Source organism: Patagioenas fasciata, chromosome 30 (genome assembly GCF_037038585.1).
Source record: "Patagioenas fasciata isolate bPatFas1 chromosome 30, bPatFas1.hap1, whole genome shotgun sequence".
Classification (NCBI taxonomy): domain Eukaryota; kingdom Metazoa; phylum Chordata; class Aves; order Columbiformes; family Columbidae; genus Patagioenas; species Patagioenas fasciata.
In genome coordinates, this window is record NC_092549.1 from 3,855,755 (window position 1) to 3,880,956 (window position 25,202).

The window sequence follows — 25,202 nt, forward strand, 5'->3', positions numbered from 1 at the left end:
CAACTCGCGGGAAAGCACCGCCGCGGCCCCTCCCCGCTACGTGAGCGCGGACCAATCGGCGCCCTCCCCGCCCCGTGACGCGCGGCCCGCGCTGAGGCGCCGACCAATGGGAGCGCGGGGCGGTGGCGTTTGAAAGAGCCGCCGGCGGGGGGGCCGGGGCAGCGAACGGCCCGGCGGGGGCGCTGAGTGAGGGGCGCGGCGGGGGCTGCCGGGAAGGGGGCGGCCCGCCGGGATGGCGCACAAGCAGATCTACTATTCGGACAAATACGATGACGAGGAGTTTGAGTATCGGTGAGGCGGGGGGCTCTGGAAGCGGCTGGGAGGCGGGAAAACGCGCGCGGAGGGCGGGGTGTCCCGGTAACGGCTCCGTGGTGCGGGGGAAGCCCGTTAACGGCTCCCCCTGTGGGGCGGGAGGGTCCGCAATGGCTCCCCGGGGGGTGGAGGAGGGTTAGTAACGGCTCCCCGGTGCGGCGGGGGCTGCTCGGTAAGAACGGGTTTCCCCGGTAATGGGTCTCTGTGGGGAGAGGTCTCCCGGTAACGGCCGCTTGGCAAGCGGGAGGGTGTCCCGGGAACGGCTCCCGGGGGGTGGCAGTGGAGTTGTCTGGGTAATGGCTCCCTGAGGAGGGGGAAGGGGGTGTCCCGGTTCCCGGGGGGACTCCCCGGTTTGGGGGGTGCACCGGGGGTGTCCCGGTGGCGGCTGAGGGTGCGGGGTCCCCAGGCACGTGATGCTGCCCAAGGACATCGCGAAGCTGGTGCCCAAGACCCATCTCCTGTCGGAGACCGAGTGGCGGAACCTGGGGGTGCAGCAGAGCCAGGGCTGGGTCCACTACATGATCCATGAGCCAGGTGAGCCCCGGGGGTACCGGGGACACCGCGGGGGGAGCACGGAGAACCGGCCTGATCCCCTTTTTCCCCCACAGAGCCCCATATCTTGCTCTTCCGCCGGCCACTGCCCAAGAAACCGGAGAAGTGAGGGGCTGCTGGAGCCCCCGCCGCCCGAGCTATGAGAGACTCTTCCTCCTCGACATCCCCGGGGGGTTTTGCCCCGGTTTGGGCCCGTGACCCCCGGTGCCGTCTGGGCGCTGCGGCGGGGGCTCAGCCCCGGCGTGGGGGGGCCCTTCCCGCCGCGGGGCCTGAACGGGCTCCAAAGCTTCAATAAATGGGTGTTTGGGAGCTCCTGGCTCTGTTTGCCGTGCTTGGGGCGGGGGGACGCGGGGTTGCGGACAGGCTGCCGGTGCCTCGGAGCGTCCTGCCTGGGTGGTACCGTCCTGCTCCCGGTAACCGGGAGGGCTTCCCCGGGGTGCCCCCCCTCTTCTACTGGTGGGTTTAGGGGAGCTCCCGGTGCCTGGGAGGAGGTGGGAGGCTCCTGGGGGTGGGAAAGATGCCGGAGTTGGGGGGCGGGGGAGAAGCTCCGGTGCGGGTGGGCGGAGCTCCCGGTGCCCCGGGGCGCCACACGTGTCATCGCCGCCCGCCTGCCGGGCGGACCCACAGTCACAAAACCGCGGGGGAGCGCCACCCGCCGCGATGGTTCCGTCCGCGCAGGTCCCGCCTCTTGGCCAATCCGTGCTGTCAGCCCCTCGTGACGGGCGTGCCTCCCGGCCAATGAGAGCGCGGGGCGGTTTCGCGGCCTGGTGCGGGGCGGCCGGGCCCATGTGGGCGCCGCTGCGGGGGGCGCTGCGGGCGGGCGGAGCCGTCGCCTCCCGCCTCATGGCGGCCGCCAGCCCCACGGCGACCCGCAGCTCCGCCGCCACCGCCGGCATCATCGTCATCGGCGACGAGATCCTCAAGGTGCGACCGGGGGCGAGCTGGGCGTGCGGGGGCGAACGGGCAGGCCCTGGTCCCGCACCGGGGCCTACTGGTAGGCCGAGGCCTGTACCCGGGCCCGCGGTCACCGGTGTCTCTGTCCCCTCAGGGCCACACGCAGGACACGAACTCCTTCTTCATGTGCCAACGGCTGCGCGCTCTGGGCGTGAAGGTGGCCCGGATCTCGGTGGTGCCCGACGAGGTGGAGGCCATCGCCGCGGAGGTGGCCGCCTTTGCCGCCCGCTTCACCTACGTGCTGACCTCGGGGGGCATCGGCCCCACGCACGACGACGTGACCTTTGAGGCCGTGGCCAGGGCGTTCGGGGAGAGCGTCGCCCCGCACCCCGAGCTGGTGGCCCTGGTGCGCGAGTTCTTCGGCGCCACGGAGGCACGGTGCCCCGAGATGAAGCTGGCTCGCGTCCCCGAGTCCTCCCGCCTCAACTACGGCGCCGACGGCGCCCTCAAGTACCCGCTGGTCAGCGTGCGCAACGTCTACATCTTCCCCGGCATCCCGGCGCTGATGGAGCGCGCCCTGGACGGCCTCGACCACCTTTTCCGCAGCGAGCGGACGCGGTTTTACTCCCGCACCGTCTACGTGGCGGCCGACGAGCTCCTCATCGCGCCGGCGCTGGACCAGACCGACGCCGCCTTCCAGGGCCGTGTCAGCTTGGGCTCCTACCCGGACTGGGCCAGCAACTACTACCGGGTGAAGCTGACGCTGGACTCGGAGTCGGAGCAGGACCTGGAGGAAGCTCACAGCTTCTTGCTGGAGAAGCTGCCACCGGGGGTTGTGGTGCCGTTGGTGACGGATTGCGTCTCGCCGGCAGCCGTGGAGGTTTATGGCCTGGCTGAGTCAGGTATTGCGGCGTGGCTGCTGCACACACCTCCAGGGCAGTGGGGAGACAAGTTGGGGAGCAGTTTTTCTGTGTTCTGATGCGCTGGTGGGGCTTGAGGGGCGCTGAGGCTTCGCCACCATGAGTTTAGTTGTGTGCAGGTGAGAGCGGGACAAGTAACCCTGTCCCATCTGTGACACGCACCCCGGGGTCGTGCAAGCTCTTGGCTGCGGTGCTGGCTTTGCGGTGTGTGGTGACAAACCGTGCCCGCAGGCTGAGGTGCTGCAGGGAAAAGCCACCAAGCGTCCCCTCCCGGCAGGCTCAGCCCTGGGGCAGAAGGTGGCAGCGGCCCTGCGGACCATCGAGGAGGCTTTGGACCGTTACAGCCTGGCCCAGCTCTGCGTGGGCTTCAACGGGGGCAAGGACTGCACGGCGCTGCTGCACCTCGTCCACGCCGCCGTGCAGAGGTACCCGGGCGGTGGGTCCCCAGGGGGCCCCCCTGCACCGCTGCGGGGCAACGAGCGCTTTGCCAGCTCCCGGTTTGCGCCGCGTCTCTCCCCAGGCGCTACCCAGCGAGGCGGGAGAAGCTGCAGGTGCTTTACATCCGCATCGTGTCCCCTTTCCCCGAAATGGAGCAGTTCATCCAGGCCACGGTGCAGAGGTATGGGGCGCGGAGGGGTGAGCCGCCCGGCACCAGGACGAGCGGCGTCTCCGCTGTGGCGTGGGCAGCTCCTGGCCCTCGTGCCCGCGCAGGTACGGGATCCAGCTGTGCACCGTGGAGGGCTCCATCCGCGAGGCGCTGGCGCGGCTGAAGGAGCAGCGCCCACAGCTGGAGGCCGTTCTGATGGGGACGCGCCGCACCGACCCCTATTCCCGCACCCTGACCCCCACGTGCGTCACGGACCCCGACTGGCCCCGCTACATGCGGGTGAACCCCTTGCTGGTACGTGGCCTTCGCAGCCTGTGGGGACAGGGTGACAAAGCTGGCACTGATCTGCCACCATCCTGAGGGGTTCCCTTCCAATTCCCCCACTCCCCGGAGCATCCCCTGCTCTGTTGGGTGGCTCTGGGTGCCCTCACTCATTCCTACCCACCGGGGGCTTTTCCTGCGCTTGGGGACGGACATGGCGGGAGCTCTGGGGACCAGCTGCCTCACCCCTGTGCTTTTGAGGGGGCACCTCTGCATCAAACCCTCCCCAATTCCACTTGCAGGACTGGACCTACCGGGACATCTGGGAGTTTCTGCGCAAGCTCTTTGTCCCCTATTGTGTCCTCTATGACAAGGGGTGAGTGTGGGTGTCCCCCCCTTCGCTCGGCGCTGCTGGGGGCTCTGAGCGCAGCATTGCAGCCGCTTCCCCCCCCAAAACCCACAGCTACACGTCCCTGGGGAGCACGACCAACACTGTGAAGAACCCGGCGCTGCGCTACACCGACACACGGGGCCGGGAGCGGTACCGGGCCGCCTACGAGCTGGAAAATGAGGAAGAGGAGCGCACGTCCCGCCAGTGAAGGCCCTGCAGGGGGTGACACCAAATAAACCAGGTGACACGGAATAAACCGCCTGCTGAGCAAATCCGCTGCGCTCTGCACCGCAGGGCTCTGGCGGGAGCGGGATGGGGGGGTGACAGCTCTGCGCACACAAAAGCCGTGTCCCCTCCCCGCTATTGTGGCTTTTGAAGCGGGGAGAATGGAGCAGGTTCCAGCGCTCACCGGGGCCACGCGGGTGTCACCGCCGCTGCGTCAGACCCTGCTGGTCCCTCCGCGGCCATGCGGCGTTTTGGGAGCGCGGCGGTGTGTCCCCCGAGGCGAGCGGCGCGGCCGGCGGTGGCGCGGCCGGCGGTGAGAGCTGTGGCGTTGCCGGCGGCGCTGCCGGCGCCTTCCGGGGCGTCCTTGGGGCTGCGCTTGGGCTCGTGGCTGCTGCGGCTGCTGCGGGACTGCGTCTTCCTCCTGCTCTGCAGCTGGTGCGTCCGGCAGCTGCTGGATTAGGGAATGGGCCCCCCCCGGTGCCCCCCGCCCGCCCTGTGCCGTGGGTGAGTGTCCTGTCCTGGTGCATTGGCGGGGACAGGGGCCCAAGCGGGGTGTTCCTGGGGGTGACAAGGGACCAGCTGTGGTGCTTTGGAGGGTGATGGGGGACCCGGGTGTCTTTGGGGGTGACAAGGGCTCAGCTGTGGGGCTTGTAGGGGGGGCAGTGTCCTGGCCTTGGTGCTTGGGGGGGTGACAGGGTGTCAGCTGTGGTGCTTTGGGGGTGACAAGGATGGAGCTGTTGTACTTGGGGGGTGACAAGGGCTCAGCTGTGGGGTTTGGAGGGTGACAACAGCTCAGCTGTTGTGCTTGGGGGGTGACAGGGTCCTGGCTGTGGGGCTTGAGGGGGTGACAAGGATGGAGCTGTTGTGCTTGGGGGGTGACAGGGGCCTGGCCGCGGTGCTCGGGGGGTGCCAGTGCACCCATGGTACTGGTAACTGGGTCCTCACCCCGTTTCTCTCTCCCCCCACCCAGGGCCACTTGTCACCCTGTGCCAACGGAGCTGCTGAACCCCCAGCGCTGGAACCCGCCCCAGACACCCCAATAAACCTGAGCAGCACCTGACTGGCTGCGTATGCTTGGGGGGGGGGGCTCTGGGAGCATGGCCGCCCCAAAAGAAACTTCCACCCCTCGCCCTGGGTGGGACTGGGACGCCCCATGTCTGCTGTGGGGCAGGGGGCCGTGGCTCTGCCCTGGTTTAGAGTGTCCCCAGTTGTCCCTGTTTGTCCCCCCTCCATTTCCTGCCCCACTCCCGCGTGTCCCCCCGGCACCAAGAACCAGCGGGAAGCGACTGGAGCAAAGGCGTCCCCAAGGGGCCCAGCCCGGTGGGAGCTGCGGCGAAGGGGACACGGGGCCCTGCTGTGGGGATGGCTGCGTGTCCCCAAGCCCATGGTGCCCGTCGCCGGTGCGGGGGTGCCCGCAGCCCCGTCCCCCGCCTCGGTGGCAGCGCCTGGCGCCAGCGCGGCCGTCCCTTATCTCGCCGGGAAGTCGGGAGCAGGAAGCCTGGCCCCGCGCCGGATAAGGGTCCCGTTTACATTCAAACCGCTTTGTTGTGGGGCTCCCACCATCTCCCGCACCCACGCGGGGGACAATGCGTGGGGGGACGGCAGGGACCCCCGGCTTGGGCTGCCCTGGGGGGTTTGGCAGGTCATGGGCACCCCCTGCACGGTGCCACCCAGATGTGGGGCTGCCGGGACGGTGCTGTGGGGCTGCACCCCGTGGTTCCCCCTTGCCTGGGGGGGCTCTGGTGACCAGACCCTTTCTTGTCACCATGAGCCGGGGTCTGTGGTGCCATCTGGGGTCTGTGGTGCCACCTGGGGTCCACGGTGCCGTGTGGGCTCCCGGTTGTGCCATCCACGGTGCTGGGCATCGCTGCCCGCTGGAGCCCACTCATGACCTGGCCCCTGGTGACATCTTGGTTGTGGTGACATCACGGCCATGGTGACATCTTGGCCCCAGGATGGGGCGAATTTCCCCCCACCCGGGGAGGGCCGGGGGAGGGGACGGCGCGTCCCGGCACAGGAAAAGGTCCCGGTGACGCCGCGGCGCGGGCAGAGCGGTGCCGGCCGCCCCCGGAGCGCGGCCACATGCGCGGCTCCTCGTCCCCAGCTCCGCCACCCGCCGTGAGTGACGCCCCCTCCCCCGGGGACCCCTCGCCCAGCCCCACAGTGGGGGGGTGACGGGGACAGGTGGGTGCTGGGGGTGGGGGGGACAGGCGGGTTCTCCTTAATGGGGGGGTGGTTTGGGGGTCACATCCCTGTGTGACCTTGGGGACAAGCGGCTCTTGGGGAGCAGCGCTGTGTCCTCATGGGCTGGGGGGACAGGCAGTGACATGGGGGGGACAAACTGACATGGGGGTCAGGCAGTGAGATGGGGGGGACAGACAGTGAGATGGGGGGGACAGACAGTGAGATGGGGGTGACAAACTGACACGGGGGACAGGCAGTGACATGGGGGGACACAGTGATTGGGAGACAGGCAGTGACATGGGGGGGGACAAACTGACATGGGGGACAGGCAGTGACATGGGGGGACACAGTGATGGGGGGACAGGCAGTGACATGATGGGGACAAACTGACATGGGGGGACAGGCAGTGACATGGGGGGGACAAACTGACACAGGGGACAGGCAACTTTACCACACCGCGGTGGGGAAGGGGTGCGAGGAAATGAGGGGACGATGCGCCGGGGACCCCCCAGCACCAGGGAGGTGACACCCGTCCCCATCCCCAGGTCGCCCCCCCCGCCGCCCCATGTTCCGCTCCCGCCGCGCCGGGCTGGTGAGGCGGCTGTGGCGGCAGCGCTGCCCGGTGCCTGGTGCGGACGAGGGGCCCGGCGCCCTCAAACCGGCGGCGCACGCCCTGTTCAAGAAGCTGAAAGACGAGGAACTGGAGCTGCTGGTGCAGGCGGTGGAGAGCAGGGGGGCCTGGGAGTCCGGCTGCGTCTGGGCCCCGCGCGGGGACCCCCGGGGGGGCGCCAAGCAGCCACTGCCCCCCCAGCTCCTGCTCTGCCGCCTCTACCGCTGGCCCGACCTGCGCCAGCCCCACGAGCTCAAGCATCTTTGCTACTGCGCGGGGGGCCGGGGGGGCTGCGGCGATGCGGCCGCGCTCTGCTGCAACCCCCACCACTTCAGCCGCCTGGCTGTGCCCGGTGAGTGCCGGCGGGACCCCCCGTGGCAAACCCACCCAACTCTGGTTTGTGGGGGGGCGTCCCAGCCCTTCACCCCCTTTTTCCTCCCCACAGAGACGCCGCCACCTCCCTACTCGAAGGCGTCTTGGCCGGACGAACCGCAGCGCCCCGGCACCGCGCTCTGGGAGTTCAGCTGCGACTGGCGCGGTAAGGGGGTCCTGGTGTGGGGGGGTCACGCTCCCATGGGCACCCCGTCCGCCACCCCACGTGGGACACAGAGCCTGAAAATTGGGGAGGAGGGGAGACAAGGGGACCAACCCAGGCTCGCCCCCCCCCGCCCCGCGTCCCATGGCGGCTCCTGTTATTTTTGGCGGCGCCGGGCTCCCCGCCGGAGGAAGCGCTGCCCACGGGGACACACACAATGTGCCTTGACGCACACGGCGGCCGCTCCGGCCTGGCCGCCGGCCACCGAGCCGCCGCGGCTCCACCTTCCCCGGGGACAGCTTTGCCCTACGTGCCGGGACGCGGCAGCTCCGGCGACCCACACCCCGCAGCGTACGAACCGGGGACCCCCCTATACCCACCGCCTCCCCCCTTAAACCTTTGGTTGCTTGGCCACAACCACCGTGTTGGCCCAAGCCGGCGGTGACGGCTACGCTCTCCCCCCACAGACACCAGTGCATCGCGGAGCACCATGAAGGACGGGTACTGGTGCAAACTGGCCTACTGGGAGCACCGGACGCGCGTGGGCCGGCTCTACGCGGTGCACGAGGCGTCGGTGAACGTGTTCTGCGAGCTGCCGCGGGGCAGCGGCTTCTGCCTGGGCCAGTTGCCGGCCGCCCACCGGAGCCGCGCCGTGCGGCGGGCGCGCGGGAAGATCGGCCGGGGGCTCCTGCTGAGCCGCGAGCCGGGGGGGGTGTGGGCCTACAACCGCAGCGAGCACCCCATCTTCGTCAGCTCGCCCACCCTGGGCCCCCCCGGCGCCCGCGGGGTCACCGTCCTCAAGGTGCTGCCGGGTTACTCGGCGAAGGTGTTCGACTATGAATGGGTGGGGGGCGCGGGGGGCTGGTGGGTGCCCGGGGAGGGGCCCTGGGACCCCCATAGCATCCGCATCAGCTTCGCCAAGGGGTGGGGGCCGTGCTACTCGCGGCAGTTCATCACCTCCTGCCCCTGCTGGTTGGAGGTGCTGCTGAACCGGCCGCGCTGAGGGGGCACCAGGGAGCCCCCCGAGGGGGGTGCAATTTGGGGAGCCCTCCGTTGCTCCCCAGCCTCTCCCTTCCAGGACCGCACTGCAGTGGGACCTGCGGCTCCTGGCCTCTCGCTGGCGCTATTTAATCTCTTTCTCTCTTTTTATTTTAATGGTTAAATTTATTTTAATTTATCTTATTTTTGTAAAAAAGGAAAAGCAAAATGCAGGAACCCCCCAGCTCTGAGCTGGAGAGTGGGGGCCAGGCCTGGGGAGGAGCCCAAGTGGGGGCTGAGGAGGGGGGCAGTGGTGAAGGGGGGGTCTGCAATAGGGGGACACGGCAGGTTGGGGGGAATGGGAGTGAGCGAGCACAGCTGGAGTGTGGGGCAGGGTAGAACAGCTGGATGGATGAGCGGGGCAGGTTCTGGGGCAGGTGAGCACAGCTGGATGGGTGATGTAGGTGAGCACAGCTGGATGTGCAGCAGGTGTCAGGACAGATGTGAACAGCTGGAGGGGTGATGTGCGTGTGATCGCACCTGAATGGGTATGAGGCTGGTGAGCACATCTGGATGTGTGATGGGCATGTGAACACAGCTGGATGGGTGTGGGTGAGCACATCTGGACGTGTGTGGTGTAGACGGGCACAGCTGGATGGAGATGATGTAGGTGAGCACAGCTGGATGTGTACGGGGCAGGTACTGGGACACATGTGCACAGCAGCACCTCAGGGCCGGGACAGAGTTGCCGAGCCTGGGGCCGGTGCCGAATCCCTGGGACCCCCCGGGCCCCTCCAGCCACCGGGGCAGCGCGGGACCCCCCGGGCGAGCTCAGCTTTGGGCTTCCCGGTGTTTCCGCGCCGCGATTCTTCTTTATAACCCAAATAAACGGTGCCGCCGGCACCCAAAGCCCCGTCCCGTGTCCCCACGCGTGTCGGTCCCGCCGCTCGCGGCCCGCGGGGCTCGGTTCCCGGGACCGGCAGTGCCCTCTGCAGGCGGCCGCGCCCGGGCCGCGATGACCGCCCGGTCCTTCCTGCCACGCCGCCGGTCCGGCTGAGACGGGCCTGGCGGCTCCGCGGCCCCCGCCCGGTCCCGGTCCCACCGCGTCCCCGCCGCCAGGAGGTGAGTCCGGGCCGCACCGTCGGGGCCGCCCCCCGGTGCGGGGGGAACGGGCGGCACCGGGAGCGCAGCCGCGGGCACCGAGCGCGGGGAGCGGGCGGGGGTGCGGTGGGAGGCCGGTTGCGGGACGGTGGGCGGCGGGGCCGGGAGCGGCGCCGAGGGGATTTTCGGTGGATTTCCCCCCCTCTCCTCCCGCCGCCCCCGCGGGAGCCCCGCGCCCGGCGGGTCGGGCAGGGGGGCGGCCGGACAGACGGACGGCGATGCAGGTGCACGGCCGGAGGTCATGAAGGTGCGGCCGAGGGGAGGCGAGGCAGGTGGACGGACGGACGGACGGATGAGTGAAGCGGAGTTCCGCGACCCGGCGGCAGGTGCCCGGTACCGGGACCCCGCGGGTGTGGGGAGGGGGGGGAGGCGGCCCCGGCGCTGGACCGGTGCCCCCCGGCGGGTCCCGCCCGCCCGGCTGACATAACGTCTGAGCGGGGCGGTGTTTGCCTTGGCAGCCCCCGGTGGCGGCGGCGGCGGCTCCTCACACTTTCCGCCAGCGCCGGGCAGCGGCCGCGCTCTGAGTCAGGAGCCGGAGGGTGGGGGGAACCGGGCGGGGGGGCCGGGGTGAGCCGAGGTGAACCCCGGGCCGCCGCTGCCTCCCGGGGGCCGGCGGTGGCCAAACAGGTTGCGCGGGGTCCCCGCCCAGGCACCTGCGGAGGGGCCGCTCCGGGGGGGCCCCCGCCGCCGCGCCCTTTTCCAGCGCCAACGGGAGCGGGGGGGCTGCCCCGCCGCGCCGCGCCCCTCCGCAGCCCCGGCTGCCCGGCTCTCCGTCCCCCCCCGGTTCCCCGTGCCCGCCTCTCCATCCCACCCGTATCGGTTCCCGGTTCTCCTTATCCAGCGCCCAGTTCTTCATTCCCCCTCATGTCCGGGTCCCCGTGCCCGGTTCTCCACCCCCCCCCGCCCCGGTGTCTGGCTCTCCGTGCCCGCTCCTCTACCCCACCTCGGTACCCGGTTCTCGGTGCCCAGCTCTCCATCCCTCCCCGGTGCCCCGTTCTCCATCCCACCCCCCCACACCGTACCCGGCTCTCCCGTGCCCGGTTCCCCCGCCCTCCGGTGCCCACGGGGCGGAGCGGGGCGGGCTTGGCCTCGGGGCTCGGCGGCCGCAGCGGGCGGGGCGCGCTCGGCGCCTGGCACCGGGCGAGGCGCCGGGGGGGCCGTACAGGGCTCCCCCCTCCTCAGTCCCGGGGGTCTCTCCTAACGCGGCCCCGTTAGCCGCCGCCATCCCGCGCCTCTGACTCAGCTCTTCCCCCCTCCCGCACCGCACCCCCGGTCCCGGGGGGGCCTCGCATGGCCCCCGCCCTCCCGTGGGGGGGGGGGGTGTGGCGGGGGTGATGGGCGGCACCCCCCCACCAATAGGAGGCCGGACCGCCGGCGCGCTGCCCAATGAGCGGGGCGGGGGCGGGAGCTTCCTGGAGCCCCGGCGGCGGCGGCGGCGGCAGCGGGGGGGGGCGGGCGGGGCGCGGCGGCGGCAGGTGAAGGCGGAGGCGGGGCCGCGGCCCCGGGACCGGCCCGGAGCTCGGGCGGGGCGCGCAGGTGAGCGACGGGAGGGAGCGGACGGACCCACCGACGGGTGGGGGGGTCTGCGCGGAGGTACCGAGCGGCAGCGGTGCCGGTGCGGCGGTCGCTCTTGCAGCCCGGTTGCGGTGAGTCGCGTGGATCCGGGATGCTACTTGGGAGCGGGGACGGTCGGGGCGCGGAGCGCTGCCCGCTGCCGGCGCACGGGAACCGCGCTCCGCTCCGCGCCACGACCGAGCCGCTGCCGCCGCTCCGCGCCGGAGGAGTCGCTGGTGGGGTGGGGGGGACGGTCACGCGTGGGTTGTTCCCGGTCCCTCCGCACGGGGCTGCAGGAGACCGGTGACACCGGCAGGTCCCTGGGGCGGCTGCCAAGTCTTTGGCCGGGGTCCGGTTGCGCTGCCGCCATCTGATCGGGGTCCCCCATGAGCTCACCCCATGGGTGATGCGGTGCTGCCCGTGTCCCTCTGCTCCTCCCGGCCCCACGAGCAGCTCGGCCGGACCCCCGGGTGCGTGGGGTGGCACCGGCGTGGGGGCAGCTCGGGAACCCCCCGGTTGTGCCCGTGCTGGTACAGAGGAGAGCAGAGGGTGGGTGTCCCCGTGTCCTGGCATGCCGGTGACACTCGGGGCCTGGCACACTGGCAGCAGCGGGTGCCCCTCTGTTCACCGCTGGCGAGGGGTCGCCCAGGGGTGCCCACCAGGCCCTGTGTCACCCGCCGAGCACCAATGGACTCTGCCCCACGCACGCCCAGCCCTGCCGTATGTGACCCCCCCGGTGGCTGCCCCCAGCCGGCTGTTTGCCCGGGGCAGGGTGTGGTATTTACCCTCGCGCCACGGCCCACACCAGGGGAGAGCCGGCGTCTTGGGCCGTGGTTGCCCTTGACCTGGAGCCGCTTTCGCTGGGCGAGAGAACGCGGTGGCAGGTTCGGTGTGGGGTGAGTCTCGCTGTGCCTCGGTTTCCCCCACCACAGCTGGGCTGTGGGGTCATGGGGAGCGGGCCGGGGTCCCCCAGCACCGGTGAGGGCCGCGGTAGCTGCCGGCAGCTCAAGGCTGTGGCGGCGATGCCGGGAGGGGCTGCGGTCCAGAGCTTGAAGTGGGTGCATGGAGAAGGGGAAGCTGTGGGGCTGGGGAGGGTGTGGGGCAGCGGTGCTCAGGGCGCCCTCGCTGGGGACAGGGGGTGCAGAGCATTGCACAGGGAGGTGACCAGCGGGTGGGGAGGACACCAGTGACTCCTGGGGACCCTCTGGTGCCACCCGCCCCAGCACAGCCTGGCTGGCCCCCCCTTGCTGGCAGCGCCGTGGCAGCGCGGCTCTGCCAGCTGGTGCCGTGCACCCTCGGTGCACACGTGGCACGAGCGCCACGGGCCCGAGCGCAGCGGGGGCCGGGCAGTGGGTGCAGTGGGTGCAGTGGGGCCAGTGCAGCCCCCGCACCCCCGGCCCTTGTGGGGCGGCTGCTGCCCGCAGCTCGGAGCAGGAACTTCTCCTCCGGGGCGGGCGGCGGATGATGAAACCACGGAGAAATCTCTCCTGGCAGCGCGCGGGCTGCTGGCGGGAGCCCCCGGGAGCCCGCGCTCCCCCTGCGCCGCCGCCTTTCCATGGTAACCCCACCACGGGAGGCCGCCCCGGCTGGGGGGTTTGGCGCCCGCCTGGCTCCCCGAGCAGCGTCCCCGACATGCCCCGGGAGCTGTGCGTCCACACCCCGGCGAGCCCCGGGGCAGGCGGAGGACCCGGCGAGGGGCCGGGCTGAGACCCGTCAAACTCGCTTCGTGCCAGGGAGGTGACGCTCGGGTGGCCGCGCAGGCGGCGGGGGAGGCGGCGGTGGCCGGTGACCTTCAGCGCCCCGGCTGCCACGTCCGGGGATGAGCGGTCGGTTCACGTGCGCGCCGGTGCGGTGGGCGCCGCGGGGCCTGGGCGCCCCGTGTCGCCGGGGCCGGTGGCGTGACACGGCGGGGCCGTGGGCGGGCGGGGGGACCGAGCCGTGGCGAGGGAAAATGAAAGCAGGTGATGCGGAAGGAGAAGTAGGTCAGGCGAGCGCTGGCCTCTCCCGGCAGCCTCGGCTGCGCTGCGTGCTCGCCGTGCCCCGGCTGTCCCCGCCGTGTCCCCATGGGCAGCGGCTGGAGGGGGCGGTGAGTATGGGGGTCCTGCTGCGGGCGTCGCATCCCGGGCAGGGTGGGTGCCGGGCGCTGGACGCAGCCAGGCTGGGCAGCGTGGCCGCTGTGGCGGGCACAGTGGTGCCCCGGTGGTTTTGGTTCGGTTGCCGTCCCGTGGGTATCCCCGGGGACGCGGGGCTGCGGTGAGGATGGGCAGACGATGCTACACTCCTGGGGCCAACTCGGGGAGGGGAAGGGGATTCCCACCCTGCTCGCGCCGTGCTGAGCCAGCCGGCGCGGTGGGGACGTCCCGGTGGGGTCAGCGTTGGGGACGGCCCCGTGTGCCACAGCGGGACGCCACGGCGCGGCCCCCGGCTCTGCTGCACGGCGAGGCCGTCACCGTCCCCACGCCAGGGTCTGGCTCGCGGTCGGGGAGGCCGCGGCGGGCACGGCCCCAGTGCCACCGCTACGTGGGCTCGGGGGGATTAGAGCCGCCTGCCCCCCCTTCCCTCCCCCGGGATCAGCCGTGGGCAGGGGGAGCTGGCAGCAGGCAGCTGCGTGGGGGCGGAAGCCGGGCTATTTCGGGGGGCGCGGAGGGGGGGCCGCGGGCTGGCACTGTCCTTGCCGGGTGACCCCACCGGGACGGAGCATCAGGGCCTGCGCCGGCTGGTGCCATGAGGACGGGGACCCGGTGGTGGGGAGGAGATGCCACCAGCCTGGGGGGCCCCTGGGGGGACCGTGTGGCGCGGCAGGACCCGGGGGCCTGGTCGCCCTCCAAGGGGCTCCCGTGACTGCGCCGTGGGGCGAGCGGCACCGGAGCCGGCTCAGCCTGGGGCCGGCCGCGGGCAAGCCTGGGGGTGGCAGAGCCTTGTCCCCGCTGCCACCAGCACCCTCAGACCGGGACTGGGCTGCTGGTGCCCCCCCGGTGCTGGGAGGACTGGGCCGTACAAGCCGGGGCACAGCGGGGTGCCCGGCTCCGCCGTGTCCCCCTCGGTGCTGGCACGGGTGCCTGGCTCCATATGCCACTCGCGGTGCTGCCAGGGCGGCCTGGCCACCGGCCGGGCTTGTCCTGCGCACAGCGCCGTCCCCATGGCCGCGGGGGGACCTGCGGGTGGGTTTCACCCCATGCCGGTGATCAAACGTGGGGTTTGCTGTTGACCGTTTCCTTCCCGTTCCTCCCCATTTCGGCAACTCCTTCCTTCCTTCCCTCCCTCCCTCTGCTCCTGCCCTGGCAGGAGCACCCGGGGACACCCCGTGTCCGGTGCTCAGGACGGTGGCACTGGGGAGGGTGGCACTTGCGGTGGGGGTGACCTGCAGAGGCCACGCGCCCTCAGCCACATCCATCCTGGCTGTGGGACCCCCTGTCCCAGCTCATCGGGGTCCCCTGTGTTGGGATGTGCTTTGGGAGATGAGGACGCCCGTGGGGCCACCGGGAGCCGGGATGGCGTACGCAGGATTGAACCCCATCCATCGCTGGTGATACTGGTCAGAGCGGCACCGGCCAAGGGCGGAGCGGCGAGGAGGATGGATGAAGGTCAGCCCATCCTCCCCGAATGCCAACATCTCCATGACCCGGTCCCCCGTCTCCCGTCGCCCTCGGTGCCCCCCGAGCCGGGCCGAGCAGCAGTTTGCGGCCGGCGCGTGGGCGGTTGCGACACCCCCAGGGTGGGGGGGCCGCGGTGAGTCACCCCAGTGGGGCCTGGCCACCAGCGGGAACCCTGAGTCAGGGCTGCGTGCCCATGCCGTGCCCCTCCCTGCCCGCCTCGCCCACCTTATCTCCCGCCCTTAGCACCTGGCACACCTGGGCCAGGGGGGGCTGGCGCCGTTCCCCTCCTTTATGGGGAGCAAAGGGCAGCGGAGGGTTGGCAGGTGCCGCGTCCCTCCCTCCATCCCCGGGGACACCGGCGGGGGCCGCGCCGCCCGTTGTGCCCCTCGCCGGGGCGGCCGCCCTGCGCGGAGCATCGTGCCGGGCACGGCTGCCATCGCCACCGCCGCCTCCTGCCCACGCACAGCAGGCTGCCCCCTGGCACACCACACCAGGGGGGCAGGCGGGATGCCACGCCAGGGCGAGATGCCGGCACGGCCGCTGCCCCCCTGCCCGCCCGTGCGGTCGCGCTCTTGCACAACCCGGCGCTTTCCGTGAGCGTTGCTGGGGCTGGAGGCCCCAACCCTGCCCGGCTGGCACACGGCTCTTCCCCTTTCTGCCCGGTAGCACCGGAGCGCGGCCTCACCGCGGCAGCCTGGCCGGTGTCTTGGCCGGTGTGGGCGGCCGGGGCGGGTGCTGGTGTGTGGAGCGCTCCCCGAGCTGCTAATTAATCGCTGTTTAGCCAGGGATGCAGAGGGTGTAATTACAGGGGGGGTTGCATGAACCTGCAGCGGGGGCACCGGCGGATGTCCCAGGTGGTGCCCAAAGTGGCCAAGGTGGCGCAGACTCCCAGACCCACACGGCGCAGCCGGGGCTGCGTCCCGCGTCCCCAGTGGGACTTCGAGGCCCGTTCTGGGTGCGGAGCGGGACGTGCATGTGCAGGGTTGGGGGGTGGCTGTGGGGCAGGCTGTGGCACGCCGCGCCGAGCCCAGCCCTGCGGTGGCAGCCCCGCTCCCGCCGGCGCCCTCCCGGCTCGGCCGCGGCCGGCGGCGAGCGCCCAGCGCCCAGCGCCCTGCCCCGCGGCGGCGGCACCGCGAGGGCTACGGCAACGGGGACGGCGCAGGTGGCGGGACGGTGACGGCGAGGGGATGCCCGCGGCACCGCCGGGAGTTTCCTCCCCGGGGGCCGGGGGTGCCCCCTGCCCGGAGCGGGATGGGCGCCCCGCGGCGCGGCGCCGGGCGCGAAGGGTTAACGCCGGTGTGTGTTCTGGGAAGCGGGGCTGGGAGGTGCGTGACCCGGGGTGTGGGCGTCGACTCCTTTTGAGGTGGGATCCTGCGCTCAAGTGCAGCGGGGAGCGGGGCCAAGTTCACACAGCGCCCTGCGCCTTCGCCTCCCTGCCGCTCGCGGGGCCGCCGACCCGGCCGCACCGCACCGCGCCACGCTGCCCGCGCCAGGTGAGCCGCGCGACCACCGCGCCGACGCCGCCCCGGGAAGGTGCCGCGGTGCGGTGGACCCGCCGAGGCGCCACCGGGCACGGGGAGGGCCGGGCATGGCCGCTCTGGCACCGACCGCGGATGCCGGCGTCGCCGGAGCCCTGCGCCGCCCTCGCTGGGATGGGATGGGATGGGATGGAATGGGAAGGGACAGGTGGCAAAGTCTGGGTCACTGTGGCCTGGCGGAGCGGGGCCGGTGCCCCGCGGCGGTGATGCCGGGCAGCCGGACGCGCCTCTGCCTGGCGCGGGTGGCAGGGAAGGTTTTGGCAGCGGGAGGTGGTGGCGATGCCAGCGTGGGGCCAGCGTGGGGGCTCGGCCGGGCTGGTGGCTGCCGGTCCGCGCTGCAGGTGCTGGGGTTGGCACTGGGGACACCGCACTGGGCCCCGGCAGCCGCGGCGCTCGCAGCCCCATCCCCGCTGCCAATGGCCGCCGTGTCTTGGCTGTGCCGCACGGCCGTGCCCACGGGGGACTCAGGGTGCCCAGGGACCGGCCGCTCTCCCGGTGGCACCGCGGGCACCGGGGGCCAGGGAGGTACCGTGGGGCTCGGTCCCCGGTGCCGTGGGGCGGGGGGGGTCTGTTTATCCTCTTCTCTCCTCAACCCATTTCCTTTCGGCTCCGCTCTCGCTGTTTTCTTCTTCTTTCAAAGAGCAGGACCGCTTCCCCCGCCCGCCGCCCCCAGCGCCGGCGCCCCCGGCACGTTCCCGTTTGGTGGCCACCAGCCCGGCCGGACCCTGGCCCAGGGCATCCTCACTTGGGGGGCAGAGCGGCCGTGCAGCCCCCACCCCCTCGGCACCACCGCTGCTCCTCGATGGCTTCGAGCAGAGCGATGGGTGGCGGAGTGCGGGGGGGGGGGGATGCACGTCCCGAACACCTGGGTCCCCTTGGCAGCTTCCGAAGGGCCCCGCGGGCGGGGGACGGGGGCCGGGGGCCGGTGCCGCGCTCCCCTTCCTGGGTGACTCATTCTCCCCGGTGCGGCTGTGAAGTCCCTCGACAGCGTTTGCGACGCTTGTGACCGAAAGCAGCGGCGCTCGGCGGCACCCGAGGTGGGGACCTACGACCCCCAACCCCCCTTCCCTATGGGGAGACCCCTCGGGCACCCCCTCCTGCCCCACATCTCCCCCCGGCCCCGCGCTGGGGCCGGCGCCTGGCACAGGTTGGCACCATGCCGGGTGCCATCCCGTTTCGGTGACACAGGACACAGCCAGTCCCCACGCACGGCTGGACCCCCACCCTGTGCAGCGTGCGGCTGTGCCGGGGCGGGCAGACCCCCCGTGGCCGCGGTTGCGCCAAGCGGCGCAGGCTGGTGCCACGGTGTCACCGTGACCTGGGCAGCCATTGTTCCCATTGCCGCCCGCCCGGCTCGGCATGGGGAGCGACCCCCCCGCTTTCCCCGGCACCGCAGCCGAAACAGGCCCGACCGCGGTATTGACGTAACCGAGAAAGCCCTGGCGCGGTGGGGGTACGGGTGTCACCAGCACCCCCCTCCCAACCCATGTCCCCCCGCGCCGTCGGCGCCGGTGCCGGCCGAGGAACATGGGGGGCCGGGGGTGGCTCCGCAGCCTCACACCTCGTCCCCCCCCGTTTCCTTATCGCCGCTGCGATCTCCTCGATGGCAGCGCCCGCTCAGCATGTGACTTCGCTCCAGCGGGGAGGATGCGCCGAGGGAGGGGGGCGGGGGGTGTCGGGGAAGAAAAGCCGTCAACGGGCGGTTTGGTGCGATGGAAAATCCCCCTCGCCCCCGCCCTGCCCCGGCCCCGCCGCCCCATCCGCCGGCATCCGGCGCCGCGGCCGCTCGCGGGGGTCCCGGCCCCCTCGCTGTGCCGAGGCCGCTGGTTGTACCTGCTCCTCGGGGCACCCCGTGGGTGCAGGACGCCCAACATGGGTGGCACCAGTGGGTGCCAGCACCCTGGGGACAAGGGGACAGGGGGGTCCATCCCGCTGCCATCGGGGTTTGGCTGGGGGAGGCAGCGATGATGGATCCTGGTGTCACCGGGACCACCGTGTGTAATGGGGGGCTCCGCGGCGCTTCGGGGTGTCCTCAGCGAGTGTCACATCCCTGTTGTCCCCCTCCCGCTGCCCAAGTGGTGGCACAGGGCGCTCACCTCCCCTAATCCTGCCCCCGCTGCTAATCCTGCCTAATCCCACCGGGGGCTGTCGTTGCCTGTTGGCTCCCGGTGCCCTGATGGTTTAATCGGCCCTAATCCGCTCGCCCCCGCCCCGGTGGGCAGCGGGGACCCCGGCTGGCACCGGCCGGGCGAGGGGGGCGGGCGCCGGCGTCCCGGGCGGTCGGCGCTGCCCGGCTCCCAGTTTCAGGGGCGGCTGCCGCCTGCCCTGCCGGTCGGGCCTGCTCGGCAGCGGCTGGGGCGGCTCCGCAGCCGGTTGCTCCGGGGCCGTTCCCAGCCGCCTGCCTCGGCAGCCCCAGCTGGCGGCCGCCCAAGCGCAGGGAGCGGCCGGCGTGGGGATGGGCCCCTGCGCCGGGGGCCGCCGGCCGCGCCGCCCCCTCCACGGGCAAGAGGGGGCACGTCCCCCGCGCCCGCCGACGGCACCGCGTGGCTTGGCACGGCCCGGTACGGCCTGGTGGCTGCGGTTCGAGCGGGCCGTGGCGTGGCGCGGCACCGCGGGGCCTGGCGCGGCTCCGGGGTGTCCAGTGCCACATGGCACCGTGTGGCTCTGGCAGCACCGAGAGGCTGGAGGTGGTGGAGCTGTGGGGCCACCTCTGCCTTCCCCAGGGTGCAGGCAATGGACAGACCTCCCACCCCGGTGTCACACGAGAGCCCCTGTGTCACACGACAGCCCTGGTGTCACACAAGAGCCCCTGTGTTGCACAAGAGCCCTGGTGTCACCCAGGAGCCCCGGTGTCACACAAGAGCCCTGGTGTCACACAAGAGCCCCTGTGTCACACGAGAGCCCTGGTGTCACCCAGGAGCCCCGGTGTCACACAAGAGCCCTGGTGTCACACAAGAGCCCCTGTGTCACACGAGAGCCCTGGTGTCACCCAGGAGCCCCGGTGTCACACAAGAGCCCTGGTGTCACACAAGAGCCCCTGTGTCACACAAGAGCCCTGGTGTCACCCAGGAGCCCTGGTGTCACACAAGAGCCCCGGTGTCACCCAAGACCCCTGTGTCACACAAGAGCCCCGGTGTCACACAAGAGCCCCGGTGTCGCACAAGAGCCCTGGTGTCACCCAAGAGCCCTGGTGTCACCCAAGAGCCCTGGTGTCACACAAGAGCCCCAGTGTCGCACAAGACCCCCTGGTGTCACACAAGAGCCCCGGTGTCGCACAAGAGCCCCTGTGTCACACGAGAGCCCTGGTGTCACCCAGGAGCCCTGGTGTCACACAAGAGCCCTGGTGTCACCCAAGAGCCCCAGTGTCGCACGAGACCCCCTGGTGTCACACAAGAGCCCCGGTGTCGCACAAGAGCCCTGGTGTCACCCAAGAGCCCCAGTGTCGCACAAGACCCCCTGGTGTCACACAAGAGCCCCGGTGTCACCCAGCAGCACCGGCCAGCCGGGACGGCGTCGCCCATGGCTGGGTGTGAGTTTGCAGCACCGGCACCACCATTGCCGCCCGTCCCCTGCCAGCAGGTCGGGACGGCACCAGGGTTGCGCCAGCTCCGTCGCCCACCTGTGCCGGCTCCGTGGGGACGCACGAGTCCCCATGGCGGCAGCGCGGGGACCGGCGGCGGCTTTAGGGCTGAGGCCAAGCCCTGCCAGGTGCAGCGTGGGAAAGGCCCGGCTCACACAGGCTGGGCTTGGCTGGGCGAGGAGCGGCCCCGGGCTGGGGCAAAGCGGGAGGGAGGGGGCCGGGCCCCCACCGGGAGCGGGGGCAGGAACCGGCGGCGCGGGTGCTGATCCTAATCTGCGGTGGCAGGAAGAAGCGTGGCCCCCGTTCCCAGCCCGGCTGGGCTCCGCGGGGCGGCCCCCCGGCCCTCAGGGCCCTGTTCCCGGCACTCGCCCGCCCACCCGTGCCCGCCGCCGCCGGCGAGGCCCGCGTTCCCAGGCCGGGGGTGCCGGGAGCCGGCGGCTGCGCCCGGCCGTGCCGGGAGGCCGGGGGGGCGGGTGGGCCGGTGCAGGAAGCGCCGCGCCTCGACGCCGTTCAAAGGCGCCGCGCCGAGATTTCCCCCTTTGGTGTGGTGGCGGCGCGGGGGGCTGCGCGGGCGGCGGCGGCGGAGGAAGCGCGGGGGGCTGCGGTGGGGGGCCGCCCGCCGACCTCGGCGCAGCCCCCAGCCCGCCCCGCCGCAGCCTCGCCGCCGAGCCCCACGCCACGGAGGTTTCCGCGGAGCCGCTGGGCGAGCGTCCCGTCCTTCCCGCAGGTGACGATGGCCAGCCCGGAGGACGACCTCATCGGCATCCCCTTCCCCGAGCACAGCAGCGAGCTGCTCAGCTGCCTCAACGAGCAGCGGCAACTGGGGCTGCTCTGCGACGTCACCATCAAGACGCAGGGGCTGGAGTACCGGACGCACCGCGCCGTCCTGGCCGCCTCCAGCCGCTACTTCAAGAAGCTGTTTGCCGGGCCGGGGCCGGGGCAGGAGGTCTGCGAGCTGGACTTTGTAGGGCCGGAGGCGTTGGGAGCCTTGCTGGAGTTCGCCTACACGGCCACGCTCACCATCAGCAGCGCCAACATGGGCGAGGTGCTGCGCGCCGCGCGGCTGCTGGAGATCCCCTGCGTGATCGCCGCCTGCGTGGAGATCCTGCAGGGCAGCGGGCTGGAGGCGCCGGGCCCCGATGACGGCGACTGCGAGCGCGCCCGCCGCTACCTGGAGGCGTTCGCCGCCCTCCCCGAGGGGGACGCGCCCGCCGCGCCGCCCCCGCGCCCCGCCGCCCGCCGCAGCAAGAAGACCCGCAAGTTCCTGCAGACCCACGGCGCCCGGCTCAACAACCACGCCGAGGAGCCGCCCGCCGAGGCCGAGGGCTGTGCCACCCCCCCGGCGCCCCCGCAGCCGCCCTCGCCGCCCCTGCCCGAGGGGCTGCCGCTGCCCTACGAGAGCTTCGAGCTGCCCGAGGAAGAGGAGCTGCCCCCGCACCCCTTCCCCTTCCCCTACCAGCCCATGTCCCCCGAGGAGGCCGCCTCGGACGAGGACGCCATCGACCCCGACCTGATGGCGTACCTGAGCTCGCTGCACCACGAGTCGCTGGCGCCGGGGCTGGATACGCCCGACAAGCTGGTGCGGAAGCGCCGCTCGCAGATGCCGCAGGAGTGTCCCGTCTGCCACAAGGTCATCCACGGCGCCGGCAAGCTGCCCCGCCACATGCGCACGCACACCGGCGAGAAGCCCTTCGCCTGCCAGATCTGCGGGGTGCGCTTCACACGGTGAGTGTGGCCGGGCGGGTACCCGCGGCATCCCCGGAGCATCCCTGGTGCGGGGCGACCCAGGGACGGCGCTTCCCGCCATCGCCGGCGCTGCGGCGGCCACCGCGTGTCCCCGCCAGGCAGACGGGACTTGGTACCTGGTCTCCTGCATCCCGCAGAGCGTTTTGGCCGCTGCATCGCTACCGTGCATCCCAGTTCCCTGCGTCTTGCAGAGCATCCCTGCCCCGCATCCCTGCCCTGCATCCCTACCACATGTCCTGGTCTCCCACATCCCTGCCCTGCATCCTGGACCCCACATCCCGCAGAGGATCCCTGCCCTGCATCCCTACCCTGCATCCCTACCCTGGATCCCTGTCCCGTATCCCAGAGAGCATCCCCACCCCACATCCCTGCCCTGCATCCCAGTCCCCTGCATCCCACAGAGCATCCCCGCCCCACATCCCCAACCTACATCCCCACCCCACATCCCTGCCCTGCATCCCTACCACGTGTCACTCCCACATCCCTACTGTGCATCCTGGAGCCCACATCCTGCAGATCCCACAGAGCATCCTTGCCCCACATCCCTGCCATGCATCCTGGTCCCCTGCATCCCGCAGAGCATCCCCGCCCCACATCCCTGCCCCACATCCCTACCATGCATCCTGGTCCCCTGCATCCCGTAGAGCATCCCCGCCCCACATCCCTGCCCCACATCCCTGCCATGCATCCTGGTCCCCTGCATCCTGCAGAGCATCCCCGCCCCACATCCCTGCCCCACATCCCTGCCATGCATCCTGGTCCCCTGCATCCCGCAGAGCATCCCCGCCCCACATCCCTGCCCCACATCCCTACCATGCATCCTGGTCCCCTGCATCCTGCAGAGCATCCCCGCCCCACATCCCTGCCCCACATCCCTGCCATGCATCCTGGTCCCCTGCATCCTGCAGAGCATCCCCGCCCCACATCCCCGCCCCACATCCCTGCCATGCATCCTGGTCCCCTGCATCCTGCAGAGCATCCCCGCCCCACATCCCTGCCCCACATCCCTGCCATGCATCCTGGTCCCCTGCATCCTGCAGGGCATCCCTGCCCCACATCCCTGCCATGCATCCTGGTCCCCTGCATCCCGCAGAGCATCCCCGCCCCACATCCCTGCCCCACATCCCTGCCATGCATCCTGGTCCCCTGCATCCCGCAGAGCATCCCTGCCCCACATCCCTGCCATGCGTCCTGGTCCCCTGCATCCTGCAGAGCATCCCCGCCCCACATCCCTGCCGCTCATCCCTGCCGCGGTGCTACCAGCACCATCCCACTGCCACTTCACCGGGGATGCCGACCACCCCATGCCGACCTCCCCTTGTCCCCCCCACCCAGGAACGACAAGCTGAAGATCCACATGCGCAAGCACACGGGCGAGCGGCCCTACTCCTGCCAGCACTGCAGCGCCCGCTTCCTGCACAGCTACGACCTGAAGAACCACATGCACCTGCACACGGGCGCCCGGCCCTACGAGTGCTACCGCTGCCACAAGGCCTTCGCCAAGGACGACCACCTGCAGCGGCACCTCAAGGGCCAGAACTGCCTGGAGGTGCGGACCCGCCGGCGCCGCCGCGACGAGCCGCCCCCGCTGCCCGCCGGCCCCGCCGGCCTCGACCTCTCCAACGGGGAGCTGGAGGGCCTGCGCCTCTCCATCGCCCGGTACTGGTGTCCCGGGCGGCCCAAGGAGGAGGAAGAGGAGCCGGAGGGTGAGGAAGGGCCGCAGCCGGATGGCGACGTGCCGGCGGAGACGGCGTAAGGGGCGGCCGCGCCGGCGGGCGCCGCGCTGTGCTGTGCCGTGCCGTGCCGTGCCCGCCGCGGTTTCGGTTCCCGTTTCTATCCCGTCACGGTTCGTTCCCAGTTATGCAAAGGGGGGAAACTCCCCCCCTGGCTGATTTGCACAATGGGGTGGGGGGGTCCCCACCATCCCCGGGATCCCCCGCCCCGCGCCGTGCCCGGGCGAGCGGGGGGGGTGAGGGGGAAGCGAGATTGGGGTGTCACCCCCCAACACCCCCACCCCCCTACCCCCCCCACCCAAAGCGGGGCCGGCACCGAGCGCACCCCAAAACCAACCGGGGACAGCGTGGGGCGCCCCCTGGCGGCCCCGCCCCGCGCTCCCCCCACTTGGTGGGGACCCCCCCGCGCTGTAAATAGCTTGTCCCCCTTGTCCCCCCACCACCCCAAAATCCCGAGCAGCCCCTCCCCGGCGAGCCCCCCTCGCCCCTGCACTCCCGGCTGCTTTCTCTTGGTTGCACTATTCGGGTGAACCCACCCGGGTGTGGGGCAGCCCCGGCCCCCACCCGATCCCCAAAATCCCCAAACCCCCCCCCCCCCCAAATCCCCCAGGCCCTGTGGGACCCCCCCTCCCACCCCCAGCGGTCACCCCTCAGCCCTTTGCACATGCCCCCCCCCCAGGGCGCAGCCCCCCCCGCCCAGGGGGAGGAGGGGACCGGCACTATTTGCCTAAAAAATAAGAGTTTATCTATATTTAAAAGAAGATGATGTAATATATTCCCCCCCCCGGCCCCTCCGCTGCTGCCGCCCGCGCTGCCCGGCCCCCCCCGCGTGTCTGTCCCTTGCCATGGGGTGCCGGAGGGGTGATGGGGACGTGGGGCTCTGGGCTCCCGTCGTGGCTTTCAAAAGTGCCTTAATGGTGAACTTGAAATTTTTCGGCTACTTGAACCTCTTCTGGTGTCAGGAACCAAAAGGAATCACCGGCGGGCGGCCGCCCCCCCGCGCCGCCGGGCCGCCTCTGTCTGTCTGTCTGTCTGTCTGTGTTCGTTTTTTTAAACCGAAGGCTGCTTGGTAATAAACGGAGAAGCAGGGACCCCCCCGGCCTGCGCACGGCTGTCTGTCCGTCCGCACCGCGGGGATGGGGACACCGCGGGGATGGGGACACTGCGGGGATGGGGGCAACGTGGGGATGGGGACAACGTGGGGATGGGGGCAACGTGGGGATGGGGACACCGCGGGGATGGGGGCAACGTGGGGATGGGGGCAGCGTGGGGATGGGGGCAACGTGGGGATGGGGACAACGTGGGGATGGGGGCAACGTGGGGATGGGGACAACGTGGGGATGGGAGCAACGTGGGAATGGGGACAGCGTGGGGATGGGGGCAACGTGGGGATGGGGACAACGTGGGGATGGGGACAACGTGGGGATGGGGGCAACGTGGGGATGGGGACAACGTGGGGATGGGGGCAACGTGGGGATGGGGACAACGTGGGGATGGGAGCAGCGTGGGAATGGGGACAGCGTGGGGATGGGGGCAACGTGGGGATGGGGACAACGTGGGGATGGGGACAACGTGGGGATGGGGACAACGTGGGGATGGGGGCAACGTGGGGATGGGGACAACGTGGGGATGGGGACACTGTGGGGATGGGGACAACGTGGGGATGGGGGCAACGTGGGGATGGGGACAGCGTGGGGATGGGGGCAACGTGGGGATGGGGACAACGTGGGGATGGGGGCAACGTGGGGATGGGGACAACGTGGGGATGGGGACACTGCGGGGATGGGGACACCGCGGGGAGGGGGACAACGTGGGGATGGGGACA

At 71.5% G+C, this 25,202-nt stretch overlaps 4 protein-coding genes across 9 annotated transcripts; all 4 read left to right on the forward strand.

Annotated features, from left to right (window-relative positions):
- Positions 1–132: 132 nt before the first annotated feature.
- Positions 133–1,173, forward strand: CKS1B (CDC28 protein kinase regulatory subunit 1B). The gene is made up of 3 exons (XM_065857890.2): positions 133–291; positions 719–846; positions 921–1,173. The coding sequence occupies exons 1-3, from the start codon at positions 233–235 to the stop codon at positions 971–973; spliced, it is 240 nt and encodes a 79-aa protein (XP_065713962.1). The 5' UTR covers positions 133–232; the 3' UTR covers positions 974–1,173.
- Positions 1,174–1,509: 336 nt separating this feature from the next.
- FLAD1 (flavin adenine dinucleotide synthetase 1) lies at positions 1,510–5,222 on the forward strand. 3 transcript variants are annotated; one of them, XR_010652957.2, is made up of 9 exons: positions 1,510–1,788; positions 1,913–2,660; positions 2,956–3,103; positions 3,199–3,297; positions 3,390–3,579; positions 3,849–3,922; positions 4,010–4,178; positions 4,595–4,666; positions 5,133–5,222. XR_010652957.2 is itself a non-coding variant. In XM_071800353.1 (8 exons), exons 1-7 carry the CDS (start codon positions 1,525–1,527, stop codon positions 4,143–4,145), a joined length of 1,659 nt encoding a protein of 552 aa, XP_071656454.1. In that variant the 5' UTR covers positions 1,510–1,524; the 3' UTR covers positions 4,146–4,178; positions 5,133–5,222. The 3 variants fall into 3 exon arrangements, 2 of the variants coding, with proteins under 2 accessions (XP_071656454.1, XP_065714035.1); XM_071800353.1 differs by lacking the exon at positions 4,595–4,666; XM_065857963.2 differs by lacking the exons at positions 4,595–4,666; positions 5,133–5,222 and having other exon boundaries at positions 4,010–4,193.
- Positions 5,223–6,052: 830 nt separating this feature from the next.
- On the forward strand, positions 6,053–8,781 carry LOC136113020 (mothers against decapentaplegic homolog 6-like). Of its 2 annotated transcripts, none has more exons than XM_071800354.1 (4): positions 6,053–6,346; positions 6,892–7,308; positions 7,402–7,494; positions 7,959–8,781. In XM_071800354.1, the coding sequence occupies exons 2-4, from the start codon at positions 6,912–6,914 to the stop codon at positions 8,492–8,494; spliced, it is 1,026 nt and encodes a 341-aa protein (XP_071656455.1). In that variant the 5' UTR covers positions 6,053–6,346; positions 6,892–6,911; the 3' UTR covers positions 8,495–8,781. The 2 variants fall into 2 exon arrangements, with proteins under 2 accessions (XP_071656455.1, XP_071656456.1); XM_071800355.1 differs by having other exon boundaries at positions 6,053–6,280.
- A 2,292-nt stretch (positions 8,782–11,073) lies between these two features.
- On the forward strand, positions 11,074–24,466 carry ZBTB7B (zinc finger and BTB domain containing 7B). 3 transcript variants are annotated; one of them, XM_071800384.1, is made up of 3 exons: positions 11,074–11,166; positions 20,626–21,623; positions 22,980–24,466. In XM_071800384.1, exons 2-3 carry the CDS (start codon positions 20,632–20,634, stop codon positions 23,398–23,400), a joined length of 1,413 nt encoding a protein of 470 aa, XP_071656485.1. In that variant the 5' UTR covers positions 11,074–11,166; positions 20,626–20,631; the 3' UTR covers positions 23,401–24,466. The 3 variants fall into 3 exon arrangements, with proteins under 3 accessions (XP_071656485.1, XP_065713946.1, XP_065713948.1); XM_065857874.2 differs by lacking the exon at positions 11,074–11,166 and adding an exon at positions 11,217–11,276; XM_065857876.2 differs by lacking the exon at positions 11,074–11,166 and having other exon boundaries at positions 20,374–21,623.
- The last annotated feature ends 736 nt before the right edge of the window (positions 24,467–25,202 follow it).

Excerpts from the sequence above, each read along its gene's own strand:
- ZBTB7B (XM_071800384.1), top strand. The coding sequence starts at position 20,632 with ATGGCCAGCCCGGAGGACGACCTCATCGGCATCCCCTTCCCCGAGCAC. Across the intron at positions 21,624-22,979 it reads TGCGGGGTGCGCTTCACACG|GAACGACAAGCTGAAGATCC; the intron begins GTGAGTGTGGCC and ends CCCCCCACCCAG.
- CKS1B (XM_065857890.2), top strand. The coding sequence starts at position 233 with ATGGCGCACAAGCAGATCTACTATTCGGACAAATACGATGACGAGGAG. Across the intron at positions 292-718 it reads GACGAGGAGTTTGAGTATCG|GCACGTGATGCTGCCCAAGG; the intron begins GTGAGGCGGGGG and ends CGGGGTCCCCAG. Across the intron at positions 847-920 it reads CTACATGATCCATGAGCCAG|AGCCCCATATCTTGCTCTTC; the intron begins GTGAGCCCCGGG and ends TTTCCCCCACAG.
- LOC136113020 (XM_071800354.1), top strand. The coding sequence starts at position 6,912 with ATGTTCCGCTCCCGCCGCGCCGGGCTGGTGAGGCGGCTGTGGCGGCAG. Across the intron at positions 7,309-7,401 it reads CAGCCGCCTGGCTGTGCCCG|AGACGCCGCCACCTCCCTAC; the intron begins GTGAGTGCCGGC and ends TCCTCCCCACAG. Across the intron at positions 7,495-7,958 it reads GTTCAGCTGCGACTGGCGCG|ACACCAGTGCATCGCGGAGC; the intron begins GTAAGGGGGTCC and ends CTCCCCCCACAG.
- FLAD1 (XM_071800353.1), top strand. The coding sequence starts at position 1,525 with ATGGTTCCGTCCGCGCAGGTCCCGCCTCTTGGCCAATCCGTGCTGTCA. Across the intron at positions 1,789-1,912 it reads TCGGCGACGAGATCCTCAAG|GGCCACACGCAGGACACGAA; the intron begins GTGCGACCGGGG and ends CTGTCCCCTCAG. Across the intron at positions 2,661-2,955 it reads TTATGGCCTGGCTGAGTCAG|GCTCAGCCCTGGGGCAGAAG; the intron begins GTATTGCGGCGT and ends CCCTCCCGGCAG.